Source organism: Bufo gargarizans, chromosome 5 (assembly GCF_014858855.1).
Source record: "Bufo gargarizans isolate SCDJY-AF-19 chromosome 5, ASM1485885v1, whole genome shotgun sequence".
NCBI lineage: Eukaryota > Metazoa > Chordata > Amphibia > Anura > Bufonidae > Bufo > Bufo gargarizans.
Genome location: NC_058084.1, coordinates 333,500,619 through 333,518,119, shown reverse-complemented (window position 1 = coordinate 333,518,119; position 17,501 = coordinate 333,500,619). Strand labels below are relative to the sequence as shown.

At 41.9% G+C, this 17,501-nt stretch overlaps 1 protein-coding gene across 2 annotated transcripts in view; it reads right to left on the bottom strand.

Annotated features, from left to right (window-relative positions):
* Positions 1-17,501, bottom strand: part of GMPR (guanosine monophosphate reductase) — a 77,510-nt gene that overhangs the window by 17,650 nt on the left and 42,359 nt on the right. For both annotated transcript variants that reach the window (XR_006390088.1, XM_044295072.1), the window contains exons 7-8: positions 7,246-7,288; positions 446-605 (exon numbers count right to left, since the gene is read on the bottom strand). Coding sequence is in view for 1 of the 2 variants with exons in the window: in XM_044295072.1 (XP_044151007.1) it covers positions 446-605; positions 7,246-7,288 (203 nt within the window). In the remaining variant the exon portion in view is untranslated. The remainder of the gene's footprint in view (positions 1-445; positions 606-7,245; positions 7,289-17,501) is intronic.

The window sequence follows — 17,501 nt, the reverse complement described above, 5'->3', positions numbered from 1 at the left end:
CATTTCAAGTGCTTTGGACAAAGGTCCGTTCCACCTTGCATCCCACTAACAGGGACATTGAGTGCAACCTAATACTTTTCTATATTAAGACCTTGAGGACAATAGGGCAGCTCTAAGATGCAGATATGTCTTGCAGGTAAGAATTTCTATAAGGCCACATGGCCAGTATTTGGTCAGTATTTTGCATCAGTTTTTTGTGTTTTATCAGCCAAAACCAAGATTGGCTCCAAAACACAGAAGAGTCACAAATATTTTCATTATACTTTTTCTCTATAGGCTCCCCTCCTGGTTTTGGCTTACAAATACTGACCAAGCACTGAGGCAAAATACTGACCAAATACTGACCATATGAAAGTGGCTGAAGAGAAAGTAATACTTGAGCAATCTTGTGATATAACACGTTTGCAAAAAAAAGTTAAAAGATTTTCTTTATTATCTGTAATACCTGTATTCAGCCACACCACCGGCGTGCTTCTTCATAGCTGTATCGGAACTCATACCATAGAAAAGCATCACCTTCTTTCCATTTTTCTCTGTGATTTCTCCTGAACACTGATCATGGCCAGCAAACATTCCTCCCAGCATCACAAAATCTGCTCCTGCTCCTGGACAAACCAACATGTGAAAAAATGTGAAATAAACAGATCATAAAAATGTCAAATAACACAATGAATATTTCTAGTCTACAGAAGAAGGTGTCCCTCTTCAAAACAGGGATGGGGGGTTTGAAAACTGATGGGCATCCATATAGGCACTGCACCTTCAATTTATTACTTTAATCTACAAGGCTATTTGGACTTCTAAGCATTGTCAATATTTGTACATTTACTATATAGTTTTACTTTCTTTCACATTTTGTTATGCTTCGGCCTTGTGGAAAAATAAAATAAAAATAAAAATAAAAAGTTTTCCTCTATTAATACCCAATAATGAGAAAGTAAACACATATTTAAAAACAATGTAAAACATTTTTGCAATTTTATTAAACAGGAAAGACTAAAATTTTGCATGGACATAAGTACTCTTTGGGCATGGACAAAAGACCCTTTGCTATGACACTTGAAATATGTATAGTTCTGGGGGCCTCGCATTTCTCTTGATCATCTGTGAGATGTATCTGCACCTTGATTGAAATCCACCAGTAGTAAATTCAGTTGACTGGACATGATTTGGAAAGACACACCCCTGTCTGTCTACGATCTCAAAGATGTCAATACATATCAGAGCAAAACAAGCCATGAGGAGGAAAGAAGTGCCGGTAGAGCTCAGAGACAGGATTGTGTGGAGACACAAATCTGGAGAAAGGTACCAAAAAACTTCTGCTGCACTGTAAGTTGCCATGAGTACGGTGCCCTCTATACTTCTTAAGTTGAGGATGTTTGTAACAGCCAGGACTCTTCCTAGAGCTGGCCACCCCACCAAACTAAGTAACTGGGGGAGAAGGGCCTTGGCCAGAAAGATGACCAAGACCCTAGTAGTCACTCTGGCTGAGCTACAACACTACAACAATCTGGGCGTTATGGCAGAGTGGCCCGAATAAAGGTTCTCTTCAGTAAAAGACACATGAAATCCTACCTGGACTTTGTAAAAAAAAAAGCACCTAAAGAACTCTCAGACTGTGAACAACAAGATTCTCTGATCAGATAAAACTAAGATTGAACTTTTTGGCCTCAAATCTAAGCATCATGTCTGAGAAAACCAGAAAACCAGGCACAGCTCATCAGCTTCCCAATACTATCCCTACAGTGAAGCATGGTGGTGGCAGCATCATGTTGTGGGGTGTTTTTCAGCGGCTGGGACAGGGAGACTGGTCAGGGTTGAGGAAAGTGAAATAGAGCAAAGTTGTGAGATATTACTAATGAAAACCTGATCCAGAGTGCTCTGAACCTCAGTCTTGGCCAAGGGTTTACCTTCCAACAAGACAATGACCCTAAGCAGACAGCAAAGAGAACACAGGAGTGGCTAAAGGACAACTTTGGGAAAGTCCTTAAAGGGGTTGTCCAAGTTATATTTATTGATGACCTATCCTCAGGATAGGTCATCAATATCAGATCGGCGGGGGTCCGACACCCGGCACCCCCTCCGATCAGCTGTTTGAAGAGAAGGCGTGCGCGGTGTCAGCGCTGCCTCCTCTTCACTGTTTACCTTCTAGCCGTTGCATCTGCAGTGGTGAGCAGGTGTAATTACACCCAAGCCTTCCTATTGAAATGAATGGGACGGCTTGGGTGTAATTACACCTGCTCACCACTGCAGATGCAACGGCTAGAAGGTAAACAGTGAAGAGGAGGCAGCGCTGACACCGCGCACGCCTTCTCTTCAAACAGCTGATCGGAGGGGGTGCCGGGTGTCGGACCCCCGCCGATCTGATATTGATGACCTATCCTGAGGATAGGTCATCAATAAATATAACTTGGACAACCCCTTTAAGTGGCCCAGCCTGAGCTGTGACTTGAAGCGAATTAAACATCTCTGGAGAAACTTAAAAATGGCTGCCCACTGATAGTCCCCATCCAACCAGACAGAGCTTGAGAGGATCTACAGAGAAGAATGGCAGAAAATGTAATTTACTTTTAAGAATTCATCCAAACCCTTTTTATAACTATCCACCATTCCTGCTGTGACCACGTCCTGAGGTAGTCTATTCCACAGATAGATAGTAAAGAAGCTTTGACACTTCTTCAGACTGAACAGTGCCCCCTTGTATTTTGAGGGCGTTTTACATGGAACAGCTTTTCACCTTTTTTTTTGTATTGCCCATTTATATATTTGTATAGGTTAATCATGTCCCCCCCTTAGACGTCTCTTCTCAAGACTAAATAAATTTAATTCTTTTAATCTTTCTTCATAACTAAGACCCTCCATACCCCTTATAAGTTTAGTCACTCTCCTTTGTAATTTTTCCAGTTCCAAAGCATCCTTCCTATGGACTGGTGCCCAGAACTGAACTCCACATTTCAGATGAGGCCTCACCAAAGCTTTGTAAGGTGATACTATATCCCTCCTCGCAAGTCCATGCCTCATTTAATCGCTGCCAAAATCCAGAGTAAAGGGACTGAATACTTCGGTCAGTGTAATATTTTCGTTTTGAGCAAATCGATTGTAAACTTATCATATCTGTTCCGAATTTCACACCAAAAACATCGCATGCAAAATAAGTCCAAAGTTTTTGATTCGTTTAGGACCAATTGCATAAAAACGGAACAAAGCACCATTTTGCTGTGAAAATTGCAGTAAAAATGGAGGGAAGAAGAACGAAGGATCACATGACACTAGTAGGAAGTGGGGGATAGGACTTGCCCTGATTGGCTCAGAGGCTGACAGCCTGATAAGCCAATCAGGGGGAATACTGCAAGCAGGTCCTTCTGCTCAAAAAGAAGAAATGTCATTCTGTTCCAAGCTAGTCTTGTAAAAGGCTACAGACACAAGCCAGTTAATAGCAACACTATAAGGAGAAAATATGGAGATGTTATTGAAAAGAGTGGGGGACTAGTTACTTTCCCAGTTGTTTCATGCAGCTTGCTGGCAAGCTCTGCATTACAGAATCCTGCAAGAAACTCATATTTTTCAGTATGAAATACCAGCCATTTTTTTATTTAATTTTTTGTTTATTGTTGTTTCTAGGGTGCATAGGCCTTTGCCGGTATCCTAATAGAATACATTCTGATGCAAACACTGATGACTTACCCTTTTTCCTTAAAAAACTGTTTCTATTTACCATTTGTAATATGGCTTTTCAGTGCATTATACCTGTGGTAATTGAAAACTTTGCATATTTCTGCAAGATACCATTCAGTGTTATGGCAAAAGCATCATAGTGCAATAATGTCATTATTATACCTGTGTAATTTTCTTAATAATCTGTTTATTAAACTCTTGACTTTTCATTTATAGGTCTCGTAATAAAATGTCTAGTAAACAGAAGAGTTGCAAATGAAAGATCCATGCCTCTTCTCCGAGATTTAGAATGTGGGTAGTTGTGTAAACAGAAGTAGCAGCACCAGTCGTCCGGCCAGTACGACTGGTTTCCGATTGACAACACATTATTATTAAGAGCAGAGAGGATGAGATTGAGGACTGGATGATTCACTCATATATAGCGCCATATTCCACAGCGCTTTACAATCAGAGAGTTCATGTACAAACAAAATCATATGTTACATAGCAACAAATAAGTCAACAATTAGAACGAGAGAAATGAGGGCCCCGCTAGTAAGAGATTACAATCTATGAGGAGATAGGGGTTCCACAAAAGGTAAAAGTGCTTGTTTTCTACAATGGTTCAGCCATCTTAACAAAAATAGGGGAGTACATATAAGGCTGGATGAGCCAGTCATCAGCCCATGTTTGTAGTGCTTCTGAGTGCATGGAGTTGTGGTGTATACAGTTGGATGAAAGATCAAGTTCAAAAGAGAAGAGTTAGATTAGGGGATGTCCCTAAAAAGATGTGGGTTTTAGGGAGCATTTAGAGGTTAGACAGACAGATTAGCGTGGCTGCTGTATTAAGGATAGATTGGAGAGGGGAGAGTTGAAGGAGAAACCAATTTATATAGAGTTACAGTAATAAATATGAGAATGGATCAGGATCCCAATGAGAGTTTTAGTTGCAGGCGGAATGAGCGGGCAAGCATTGACTATAGGATGTGAAGGAAAGATCAGTGTCAAACATGAGACCGAGACAGTGGGCGTGCTGCCTAGGCGTTATGGTGGAGATGGAGATATCAGGTTTAGGTAGGTTAGTAGATGGGGAAAACACAAGTAGTTCAGTTCTTGATAGAGAGAGAACATGATGTTATAGACAGCAGACAGATAATCACTGGTGTTCAGAAGTACAGCAAGGGTGAGGTCACGAGATGAAATGTATAGTTAGGTGTCATCAGCATAGAGATAGTACGGAAAACCAAATCTACTGATTGACTTGTCTGTATGATAGGGGCTGTGAACAGAGAAAAGAGGAGAGGAACAAAGACTGAACCACAAGGTGCGCCAACAACAAGAGGGAAAGGAGAGGAAGTAGAGCCAGTGAATGATACACTGAAAGACCAGCCAGAGAGCTAGGAGGAAAACCAAGAGGGACGGGTGTCCTTAAGGCCAATAGATTAGAGAATGCTAAGTAGAAGATGGTGGTCTACAGACTATGCTGCAGATAGATCCAAAAGAATGATCAGAGAGTGCTCACTGTTGCATTTATATGTCAGGAGGTCATTTGTCACTTTGGTGAGGACAGTTTCTGTGGAGTCTAGAGGGCAGAATCTAGATTATAATGGATCAAGGAAAGAGTTAACAGAGAGGTAGTGGAAGAGTTGAGAATAGACTAAGCTCTCCAAAAGTTTATAAATGAAGGGGAGATTAGAGACAGGACTGTAGTTAGTTGAGAAGAAGGTTTCTTTAGTAATAGGTTTATGGCCAAATGTTTGAAAGAGGAAGGTGAGATACCAGAAGAGTGTGAGAGAGAGAGAGAGAGAGAGAGAGGTTGGAAATTTTGGTTAGGTGGGTAGTGACAGCTGGGGAGGGTGACTGCGGGAGGTGTGAGTGAATAGGGTCAGTAGTGCATGTGGTAAGGCTACAAGAAGAGAGGAGCCTGGAGACTTCTTCATCTGTGACTGGGTCGAATGTGGAAAGTGAAAAGCGGGTTGTTGATCACAGCACAGGCTGAGAGCAGAAAGAATCAGTGAGAATTATTTCACTCTTCTATTTTTGACACATGATGTTTTACAGAGTTAGTGTGGGAATACTGTGACTTATAAACATTTCTTCATGGTCACATTCCAACATGGTTCATGATTGAGAGATAAAATTATATTATTTTTTACTAAATCGTTCCTTTCACAGTAGACATTAACTTGACATATAGTCCTATGACATAAAAACTTTATAGGACAGATTTCCTAATCTTGTTTAAAATTCAAATGGGAGCTGAGATGCAGTAACCTGGCAAGACCTCTACAGTTTGAATAAAGCTGTGCTTCTTGCTCATTTCCAAGTACTAGTTCCAGCACCAGTGGCTGAGCAGAACAGTGGGTGGAGTGCCAGAAGTAGGACTGCCACTGATCAGATATTGATGACCTATCCTTACAATATGTCATCAATATCACAAACCAAGAAAACTTCTTTACAGCCTTAATGACCGCTGATACTCAGTGGCAGTATTGCTGTTTTTTTTTTACATAGACACACGTAAGAGTTAAAGGGGTTGTCCAGCGATTAATATTAATGACCTGTCGTCAGGAGAGGTCATCAATATCTGATTGGTAGGGGTCCGACACCCAGCCCCCTCACCGATCAGCTGTTTTAAGAGCATTTTTAACCTTAAGTTCCGGTGCCTATTGCGCTTTAGAACCTGTACTCTCATGCACTGTTGTATAAGAGTACGGATTCCCCTCTCGCCGCACTGAGCGCTGTACAGGCTGGAGCATACATTGCTCCTCCTGCCTGTACCAGCGCTGCTCTTCTAAAACCTGGGTCTGGAAGTGTTTTTTAGACCAAACAGCAAATGTGTATTTTCTTCTGTGACTGGAACCTCTGGTGGTGTTTAACCCATCAGCATCGCTGCAGGCAGAACAGCAATGTGATATGGGAGCTCCTGCCTTGCGTTCACTCTGCTCTGCTTATAGCCTGTTCTGACACAGTCTGCAGCCTGTTGTCTGTATATATAAAAAAAATAATGAAGGTTTATTGCTATAGGTTGTAAAAGGACCTTGGCACACTTCTTGCACTGGAGCCATGAGCTGTCACTGTCTGGCTCCCACATATACACTTTATCCATATGGCTTTTACAGTGATTAGTTTGTTATGCCACAGTTACAGAGGTGAGATCACTCATTTATTCGTTTAGTGTTTTTAGGGGTTTTCTGTGAAGAAATAGAAAAAAAGGTCAGAAAATATTAGAAATAAAAAAGAAGCATTACCCGCTTCCCCCACCGCTACTGGTCCAGTGATAGTCCAGTGCCCTGTTCAGGCCAAGACAGGAAGTAGAGAGCAGCGGGGTCTGGAACGGTAGCGTTGGGGGATCGGTGGAGGAGAATAATGCTACTTGTTGATTTTTTAACATTTTCTAGCCTGATTTAAAAAAAAAAAAAAAAGATTTCCCAACCCAGAAAACCCGTTCAATAAAAGTATCACTTTAGACAACTTTGTTGAGATCAGTTTTCATTTTCTTTTGATCACCTTATAAAAGAACTCCAAGATGTGTGTGGGATGGAGGAGGTGAATACTTTTTTTTTTACAGTATGTTGTCACACAACTTACCAAAAGCTTTGGCAACATCTCCAGGACAACTGCAGCCTCCATCCTATGAAAAATATAAAATTAAGCATATGCTGTAGTTTTAATTTTTATGTGTCTGATACTATTCAATTTTTAGCATTATTTGCACATATGTAAAAGATAATAGACAAACTTGATAAACCATTTTTAAAGTATACTTTAAATTAGGTTGTGTTGAGCAAGTCAACAATATCAGAATAACCTTGATCCATAACTAAATGTAAAATTGATTAGATAATACTGTCTGTCTAACAGAAATGGTTTCCCACAGATGCCAGTTAGCACAACCTGGATAAATAGAGCCTGATCGCCACCTAGTGAGGAGAACAGAAAATGGGAGAAGTCTGAGATTTCCTTCTGTCTTGCATTTGCCTTTTGAAATACTTTGCCAAGCCTTACAGTAAAATGATGTAATGTTACAAACTAATAAGCCACAGAGGTCCATAGGAGCAGCTGTCTGGGAAGATCTCATTTCAGCTGCTAGATTATCGTGTTCCACGCTATAGCAAAAGAAAGCCAATAAATGTAACCATCCTGAACATGGAATTTATCTAAATATGAGTTAGGCTAACAAAATTTAACCCACTGGTGCCAGCTTTTAATGTGAGATCCCAAAAGCAGATATAGCCCATTGCTTGTGGTCGTGAAAGGTGATTTTTAGTATTAAACAATTCACACAAACTCATCTGACCACCTTAAAGGACGTTTATGCTTGGGTGGACCCTAAAAAAATTGTAATGCACCAATGGTTCCAGAAAACCATTCTATCAGGTCTCCAGAAGAGCAAGGAAATTATCCCCAAGACCCCCACCCTCCCTCTCGGAAACTATTCTGAGAAAAATTGCCCTTCCTTTTTAGGATGAAGTGGGTGGAGGCAGCCATTCTTGAAACAATATAACACTCGGAGGGATTCTATGGGAAAGCTTTATAGCCACACTGAAAACATACTCTCAAACTACTTGGTATCTGGAACATGAGTTGAGGGGTAACCCTCCTAATTAACTACCTTATAGTGCTTTGAGTGGAGCATACAGGGACCCATGGGCTTCTTCTACTACTCTCCTTTTCCTTCTTATTTTTATTTTATTAACCACATGCACAGATTTGTACAGATTATGATATATTTTATTATTAGTAGTAGAAGTAGTAGTAGTAGTAGTAGTAGTGGTATTTATTATTATTATTATCATCATCACTGTGACCGATAGATAAAGGGGTTTTCCAGGATTTTACTAGTGATGACCCATCCTCAGGATAGGTCATCAGTATCTGATCGGTGGGGGTTCGACACCCGGGACACCCGCCGATCAGGAGCTCATGGGAGCACCGCAGGCTTCTCAGTGCTTACCAAGCACAGCACCGTACATTGCATAGCGACTGTGCTTGGTATTGCCCTCAGCCCCATTCACTTCTAAGGGGCTGAGCATGATACCAAGCACAGCCACTATACTATGTACGACGCTGTGCTTGGTAAGCATGGAGAAGGCAGCGGCGCTCACAGGATCACCGGTGCCTTCTCAAAAAGCTAATCGGTAGGAATCCTGGGTGTCGGATCCTCACCAATGAGATACTGATGACCTATCCTGAGGAGGGGTCATCACTAGTAAAAAAAATTGAAAACCCCTTCAAAGCCGAATGCACACGGCCGTGAGCGGTCCATGGTAACCCGGCCTGGATTCCTGCTGACAGCAGGAGCGCACGGCGTCATTGGTTGCTATGACGCCGTGCGCTTCATGCCGCCGCTGCACTACAGTAATACACTCGTATGATCTATATGAGTGTATTACTGTAGTGCAGCGGCGGCATAAAGCGCATGGCGTCATAGCAACCAATGACGCTGTACACTCCTGCTCTCAGCAGGAATCCAGGCCGGGTTACCACAGACCGCTCACGGCCGTGAAACACGGCCGTGTGCATTCGTCTTTAAAGGGGTTTTCCAAAAAAAATTGTGCATTCGGCCTTAGGGTATATAGCTACCAAATCACTGAATAAAGAAAACCCTTTAAAATATAAAGTTTATTTCCTTATGCCAGGGATGCCCAACCTGTGGCTCTCCAGTTGTTGCAAAACTACAACTCTGAGCATGCCCAGACAGCCTACAGATTTCAGGGCATGTTGGGAGTTGTAGTTTTGCAACAGCTAGAGGGTCGCAGGTTGCGCATCCCTGCCTTATGCAATAAGAACCTTTAATTTTTTTATTTTTTAAACAAGACATAGTTTGGCAGAGCAATTCTGTGTTAATATAATTTGGGTTAATATTTAAATAGCAACAGATGCAGGGTTTATGTTGAAGGGACCAAGTGGCAAAATGCCCAGTCCATCTTACGGTTAGTTAAAGTAGTTGAGTCGGTGAACGTCAGTCGATACTCGCTGCCGGGATCACCTCATTTCCCTGCGGTATCCCTCTGCTACCTCTGCCTAGAGGCAGGAGACCCTACCTCTCGGAATTCTATAATTACCCTATAACAAAAATATATTATGTGTTCCCCTCCCGATGCGTGTGTTTCCCCAACAACAAAAATGCCAGTGAAAGTGAGCATTCTGGGGTTACATAGTTACATAGTTAATGCGGTTGAAGAAAGACCATGAAGTTCAACCAAGGGATAGGTGGGTGTCATTTACTTTCAAGAATTCATCTAAACCCGTTTTAAAACTGTCCACTGTTCCTGCTGTGACCATGTCCTGAGGAAGTCTATTCCACAGATTCACAGTTCTTACAGTAAAGAAGCTTTGACGCTTCTGGAGACTGAACTTTTTAATCTCCAGTCGGATGCAGTGCCCCCCTTGTCTTTTGAGGGCATTTGACATAGAACAGTTTTTCACCGTATTTTTTGTATGTTTCATTTATATATTTGTATAGGTTAATCATGTCCACCATTAGACGTATCTTCTCAAGACTAAATACATGTAATTATTTTAATCTTTCTTCATAACTAAGACCCTCCATGTCCCTTATCAGTTTAGTCACTCTGGTCTATACTATTTCCAGCTGTAGTGCGCCCTTTCTATGGACTGGTGCCCAGAACTGAACTGCATATTCCAGATGAGGCCGCATCAACGCTTTGTAAACTGGTAATATCACATCCCTGCCCCGCGAGTCCAGACCTCGTTTAATGCATGACAATATCCTGGTGGCCTTAGAAGCAGCTGATTGACATTGTATGCTGTTATTTAATCAACCATCTACAAGGACACCCAAATCTTTCTCTATAAGTGACTCTCCCAGTGTTACATCCCCTAGGACATATGATGCATGTAGATTATTACTACCAAGATGCAAAACTTTACATTTATCCACATTGAACCTAATTTGCCAAGTTGATGCCCAATCACTCAGAGTGTTCAAGTCAGCTTGTAGTATATGGACATCTTCCATAGACTGCACAGTACTACACAGCTTAGTGTCATCTGCAAAAATAGAAATGGTGCTATTAACCTCGTCCTCAATATCATTAATAAACAAATTAAATAATAGAGGAGGCAGCACTGAACCTTGGGGTACACCAGTTATAACCCGGGACCATTCTGAATAGTGATGAGCGGCAGTATTCGCAATATTTTGCAAATATTTTGTAGAATATTCGTCATATATTCACGAATTCAAGAATTTGCGATTATTTGCCTGATTGTGAAAATTGGCAATGTAATATTTGCATAATGCACGCGCAATACAGGCGTGGGTCACTTTTGCTACATTTTCCAAGCTGCTAGAAGTTTCCTGAGACTGGAGAAAATGGTTGGCACAGCAGAACATTAAAAATGGCTTTATATGCAGATAGAGTGCTCCAATATATTCGCAATTGCGCTAATCGGCACCAATGATGCAAATATTTTGGAGCAATACGTGAAAATTCCCATTTCAGCAGGTCTGACTACATATTACTGATTGGTGCACTAAGTATTGTTATGACCTGTAGCATGTATGTATGGACAGCAGAACCTATCACACTACCTAACACACTGCACTGCAAGATCTACACTATATCAGGATATAACCTACACTGACTATCCCCCACTAACTATCTGTATTATATATATAAGCTAACTAACTAACTAACTATCTAATGTAATGTGGAACGCACAGAGCACAGCAATGACACTGCTCTCTCTCTCTCAGAACTTTAAAAAACTGCAGAAAAATGGCTGCTGGGGAGCTTCTTATATAGTAAGGGGTAGGCAACTTTCCTATTGGTTGCTAGGGATGGTGCGAAGCTCAGACAAAGACATTGCAGCCTTCTCATTGGCCCACAAGCCAGAAGCAGGGAGGGATCATGGGTTCAGATGAAAAAAAATCCTAGAATATTTGAAAATACGAATATATCACTATATTCAAAATATTCGCGAATTCTCGAAGTGCCGATATTCACAATTAATATTCGCGATTCGAATATTCGCACCCAACACCAATTCCGAATCATTGACCACAACTCTCTGGACTCTTCAGCCAGTTTTCAATCAAATTACAGACTATACTTTCCAAGCCTATAGGTCTATAATTATCTGTGGAGGACCTAGATCCTTTTTTTGAATATGGGCACAACATTTGCCTGGCGTCAATTACTTGGCACTGTACCAGTACCTAGAGAATCTTTAAAAAATTATAAACAGGGGCACATCAATGACTGAACTGAGCTCTTTAAGGGTGTAATCCACCTGGACCCGGAGCCTTGTTCACATTTGCCTTATTTAACTTAGCTTGGACCATATCTACAGTTAGCCAATTGAGTATATTACTGGATATACTAACAGCCCCAGCACCACAGATATCAGCTCCTTTCTCTTCTTTTGTATATACAGATCTACAAAAAACATTTAGTAACTCTGCCTTTTCCTTATCTTCAGTGACTAACCCCTCTTTACTATTATTATTAAAGACCTACCTGCTCAGACCTTGGTTTTTTAGCATTTATATATTTAAAGAATTTTTGGGAATTTGTTTTACTCTCTTTTGCCACCTGCTGTTTGTTTTGTATTTTTGCAAATTTTATCTTTATCCCTTTACAGTAGCTGTAAGTTATAGGGGGGTTAAATTTTAGCCTATACTTGTTACTTGAAGGAATACAATTTTTTGTTACTTTTTTTTCTTTCACCACTTTTCTACATGTGAAATCCACAAGCAAATCTGCACAATATCTGCAAGATTTGGTGTTGAATTGCCACTTCAGATTTCCTGTAAGGGGGCCGAGTGTTGAGGAGATCACTGTTAAGGGGTCAGGATGCTGTAGAGGTCACTGTTAAGGGGGTGACGAGCTGTGGAAGTCATTGTTAAGGGGGTGGGGCTCTCTTTAAGTCACTGTAAGGGGGGCAGAGCACAGTGGAGGTCACTGTTAAGGGGTCAGCACTGTAGAGGTCACTGGTAAGGGGAAGGGGGTGTTAAGAGGGCGAGCTGCCATGGAGGCCACTGTTAAGGAGGTGAGGTGCTGTGGAGGTCACTGTTAAGGGTTGGAGCACTGTGGAGGTCACTGTTAAGGAGGCAGGATGCTATGGAGGTTACTGTTAAGGGGGAAGGTCACTGTTAAGGGGGTGCAGAGCTGTGGAGGTCACTGTTAAGGGGACAGGACACTCTTTATGTCACTGTAAGGAGGAAGCGCACTGTGGAGGTCACTGTTAAGCAAGGTGGGGAACTGTGGAGGTCACTATTAATAGGGTAGCATGCTCTGGAGGTCACTATTAAGGAGCAGGGTGCTGTGGAGGTCACAGTTAAGGGACAGGGCGCTGTGAAGGTCACTATTATGGGAAACACTGTGGATATCTTTTAACCACACACACAAACATTAAAGGGAGTCTGTCACCAGCATTTCACTTTTTTAACCCTTCCCACAGCTCCCTAGCATGCTTACAGTTAATCAAAACGTTACCTCTGGCATCTTTCCTGCTGTTATAAATCCATCAAAAACGATCTTTATAAGATATGCAAATGAGGGCGCGCAAGTGCCCAGGGGCGGCGTTACTCTCTTAGGTGCCCTGCTTGCCCAGCCTTTTCATTGCGTCCCCCCGCCCCTTCCTACCCTCCGCCCACCCATCCTTTCCCTCTGACCGCCTTTCTCATAGCTTGTTATTCCGCCGATATCCCGCGCCTGCGCACTCATTCCTTCGGCCTGCGCATGCGCACTGCGCCTCGTTTGTTGAGTTTTCGCGTGGTTAGCCGGCGCATGCGCAATAGTTACTGTGATGCTGTACAAGGAATGGGCATCGCAGTGCGCATGCGCCGGCCAAAGGAATGAGTGCGCAGGCGCGGGATATCGGCGGAATAACAAGCTATGAGAAAGGCGGTCAGAGGGAAAGGATGGGCGGGCGGAGGGTAGGAAGGGGCGGGGGGACGCAATGAAAAGGCTGGGCAAGCAGGGCACCTAAGAGAGTAACGCCGCCCCTGGGCACTTGCGCGCCCTCATTTGCATATCTTATAAAGATCGTTTTTGATGGATTTATAACAGCAGGAAAGATGCCAGAGGTAACGTTTTGATTAACTGTAAGCATGCTAGGGAGCTGTGGGAAGGGTTAAAAAAGTGAAATGCTGGTGACAGACTCCCTTTAATTGAAATAGATGAACTATACCTACATGAAGTCTGGTCATTCTGCTAGAATAAATATAAAATTTCCCATCCCTTTATAAACTCTAACCCTAATCCATAATCACATATCCTTAAATCTAATCTAGTAAATTAAAGATGACCTGTCACCTTTCCTGACATGTCTGTTGTAGTAACTATGTGCATTTCCTTTGTATTAATAATTCTGGAGCATGTATTTTTAAAACTCTATTTAATTTATCAAACTGGTCTAAAGTAGAACTGGCTTAGTTGCAATGAATCAGATTCCGCCTTTCATTTTCCAAAGGAGCTAAGGAGCTGTGAAAAATGAAAGTTAGAATCTGATTGGTTGCTATGGGCAAATAAGCCAGTTTTACTTTACACCAGTTTGATAACTGACCCCATACTTTGTGCCATTCCTGTATTATTCCTGTTAGAAGTTATGCAATGATTCTGCACAAGGCTCTGTCGCATTATGTCTCCTTTTTCTTGTGACTGTTGGAGGATCATGATCTAAAATCCACAGCTCCAGCTGGCAAACAGTGAGGGGCTGCAGTGTGGCTATCTACAGCAACGTGTGGTGTTCCATACATCTATAGTAGGGAACGTTGACCAGGGGAATAAAGCCGGTGCTGACCCTAACAGCACTGATGACCATTACTACAATGTAGATGCACTTATAAATGTAAACTAAGACTGCTGTGCTGGGGTGTTTAGGTTCACCTGTTGCACTACCAGTCCTCACTTGGTTTATGGTTATTAAATGACTTCTGTCAAGCCCCCAAATAGCAATTTTCATTATTGGACTTAATATAATTGCTAATGTACGCAGAGTCCAAATATACCCCTCTTACCTCTGGCGGTGCCTGAGTCTTCTCTTCTGGGCGTAGAGCTGACATCATCGGCGCAGGCGCACTGAGGAGGGAGCAGCCAAGCGAGCGTCCTTCTCTTAGAGCGCCAGCGGAAGGAGGAGTGCGCTCGCTGGCCCTGTCAATCAAGTGGAGGAGTGGCGTTTTTTTAGACCTGAGGATACGGCGGCTACCAGCAAGTCTGCCCAACTTGCTGATAGTGAAGAAATTTACATATCACAAAAGTACTATTTTTAAAGAATTTAAAGCACAGCCAGAGGTAAGAGGGGTATATATGGACTCTGCGTACATTAGAAATTATATTGAGTCCAATACTGAAAATTGCTGTTTGGGGAGTGACAGAAGTTCTGTTTGCAGAGAGGATTGCGACCCATGAGCAGGATGTTTGCATTCTGTTTTAACCATATTTGTGTTTTTATGCAATGAAGGTCTAGCTGGATGTTACCAGTTGGGGGTGTGCCCCTGCACAGGCAGCACTGATTGGATATTGTCCGACTGTGCGGGGACACACCCCAACTAGTTTATGATGAAAGTGAGTCAATGAAGATGTCATTTCTGGCTGTCAAAAATCTGTTCCATAGGTCAGAGATGTTTGAGACATAGAAAGGTTATTGCCATGACTGTAGCATGTAATGGGCATTTCTAGAGAAATGGTCAGTCAATTCTACGCGTGAGATCAGGTACAAACAGAACAGCGATATTGTAAAATGTATAAATTTCATTGATGTTTGTCTGCGTAGTCCTTGCTGCAATTTCTTCGGTGCCACAATCCACATAGTAGTAAATGTCTGTATTGTGGAGTCAATAAATGGCCTAAATAGGTAGAGAAGAGTAATTTGATAGAATTGTAATAAAAGACATCCAGGGCAGCATTCCCTCCCGTCAATCGCCTGCTCACTAGGAGGAGACCGCTGCTATTACATGCAGCGATCTCCTCCTCAGTATATGGAAGAGTGATCGCTAATGCATCACTTGTCCCTATACCGTCTCATTGTTTGCCAGCAGCAGCGCGCCTATTACACTGCGCGATCTGCCGCTGGCAAACCAAGATTTTTGAACATGTTATCTAATCCCGATTACCCCAAAAACGAGCGCTTGCGCTTGCTCATTCTTTGGGTAATTGGAGGCAGTATTATACTGCCAGATGGTCGCTAACTAGCCTTTATACGAACGCTCGTTAGTGCTCATCTTAACAATAATCTGCCCCTGTAATAGGGCCTTGAAAGGTTCTCTGGGAAATTAGAAAATGTGATGGGAGTCTGATCTGAGGCTGGGGGGTCTGATAGGAGGCTGATTTGAGGCTGATGGAGGTGGGGGGCAGATCTGAGGCTGAGAAAGGGACAAAGGCAGGGACAGTTGCAAAGAAAGAAGCAGGAACAGTGGCAGGGAGAGTGAAAGCTGGGTGAACCCCTCTCTGGACCGCCCTGGGATGAGCTTCCTGCCATTAATGCCAAATAAAGAACTAAATATGTAACATTCTAAACTTAAAAATGAGACTGCTATGTGTGGTCACAATGCCACCTATACTATATGTAATATATATAGTGCAGGTGCCATTTTGTGCTGCAAAAATACAGCGCTCTAGATTTTTTTTTATTGAAGCCCAATTTCTGAAACTTACCCCTAAGTCAATTATATGTTTGACCAAATACAACAGTCATATTTTTAAGTTGAGAATTTTGTATGGCCTGTAAATGATGTTACAAATATCCAAATGGCCCTTAGCAGCAAAAAGGTTCCCCACTCCTGCTATATATGGACAGAAGGGGTATTAGAAATCCTCCTCTTTCCCTGCAAATTGTCAGAATGTTCTCTGCTGACTCTCCCCTACTCATCTCCTCCTCTACATAGGCTTAAAGAGAGAGATGCAGGACACTTGCCTTTAAAACAAGATCAGGATTGCAGCTCTAGCCTTGATCTAGCCCAGTATGCCTAGTTACATAGCTAGTAGGCTGGAAAAAAAAAGACCTACAAAAGTTTATAAATTTCAACAATTTAGGATACTTTTACACTGGCGTTATTATTTTCCGGTATTGAGATCCGTCATAGGGTCTCAATACCAGAAAAAAAAACGCTTCAGTTTTGTCCCCATTTAAAATGTAACTGAACAGAACGGAATGCTCCAAAATGCTCTGTTCTCCTACCGGAGAGCAAACCGCAGCATGCTCATCAAGAGAATGCCAAGAGTGTGCAAAGCAGTAATCAAAGCAAAAGGTGGCTACTTTGAAGAACCTAGAATATGACATATTTTCAGTTGTTTCACACTTTTTTGTTATGTATATAATTCCACATGTGTTAATTCATAGTTTTGATGCCTTCAGTGTGAATCTACAATTTTCATAGTCATGAAAATAAAGAAAACTCTTTGAATGAGAAGGTGTGTCCAAACTTTTGGTCTGTACTGTATATAATGGCCCTTTTGTATAATTATTACATATAATTACGCCCCCCCCCCCCTAGTATTATTATAATATATAATGGCCCCCTCAGTATTATTAGGATATATAATGGCCTATTATACATCCTAATATTACAGCGGGGCCATTATACATTATACAGAGGGGGCCATTATATATAATAATAATAATAACTAATAATAATAACTAATAATAATACAACTCTGCAGAGATGAGACGCAGCTGAAAGAAAGTGTCCTGGCGGTTTTATCTCCGAATGAAGACGTTGAGGAAAGTCTACTTCACAGGAGATGTCACTGGATGGATGAGGTATGTGGTGCTGTATTATACTGTATATTTTGTAATGATGTATGTAATGTCCAAACACATATTTGTTTCACGGTAGGGTTGGGGGGTGGATTGGGAATATGACCCACCCTGCC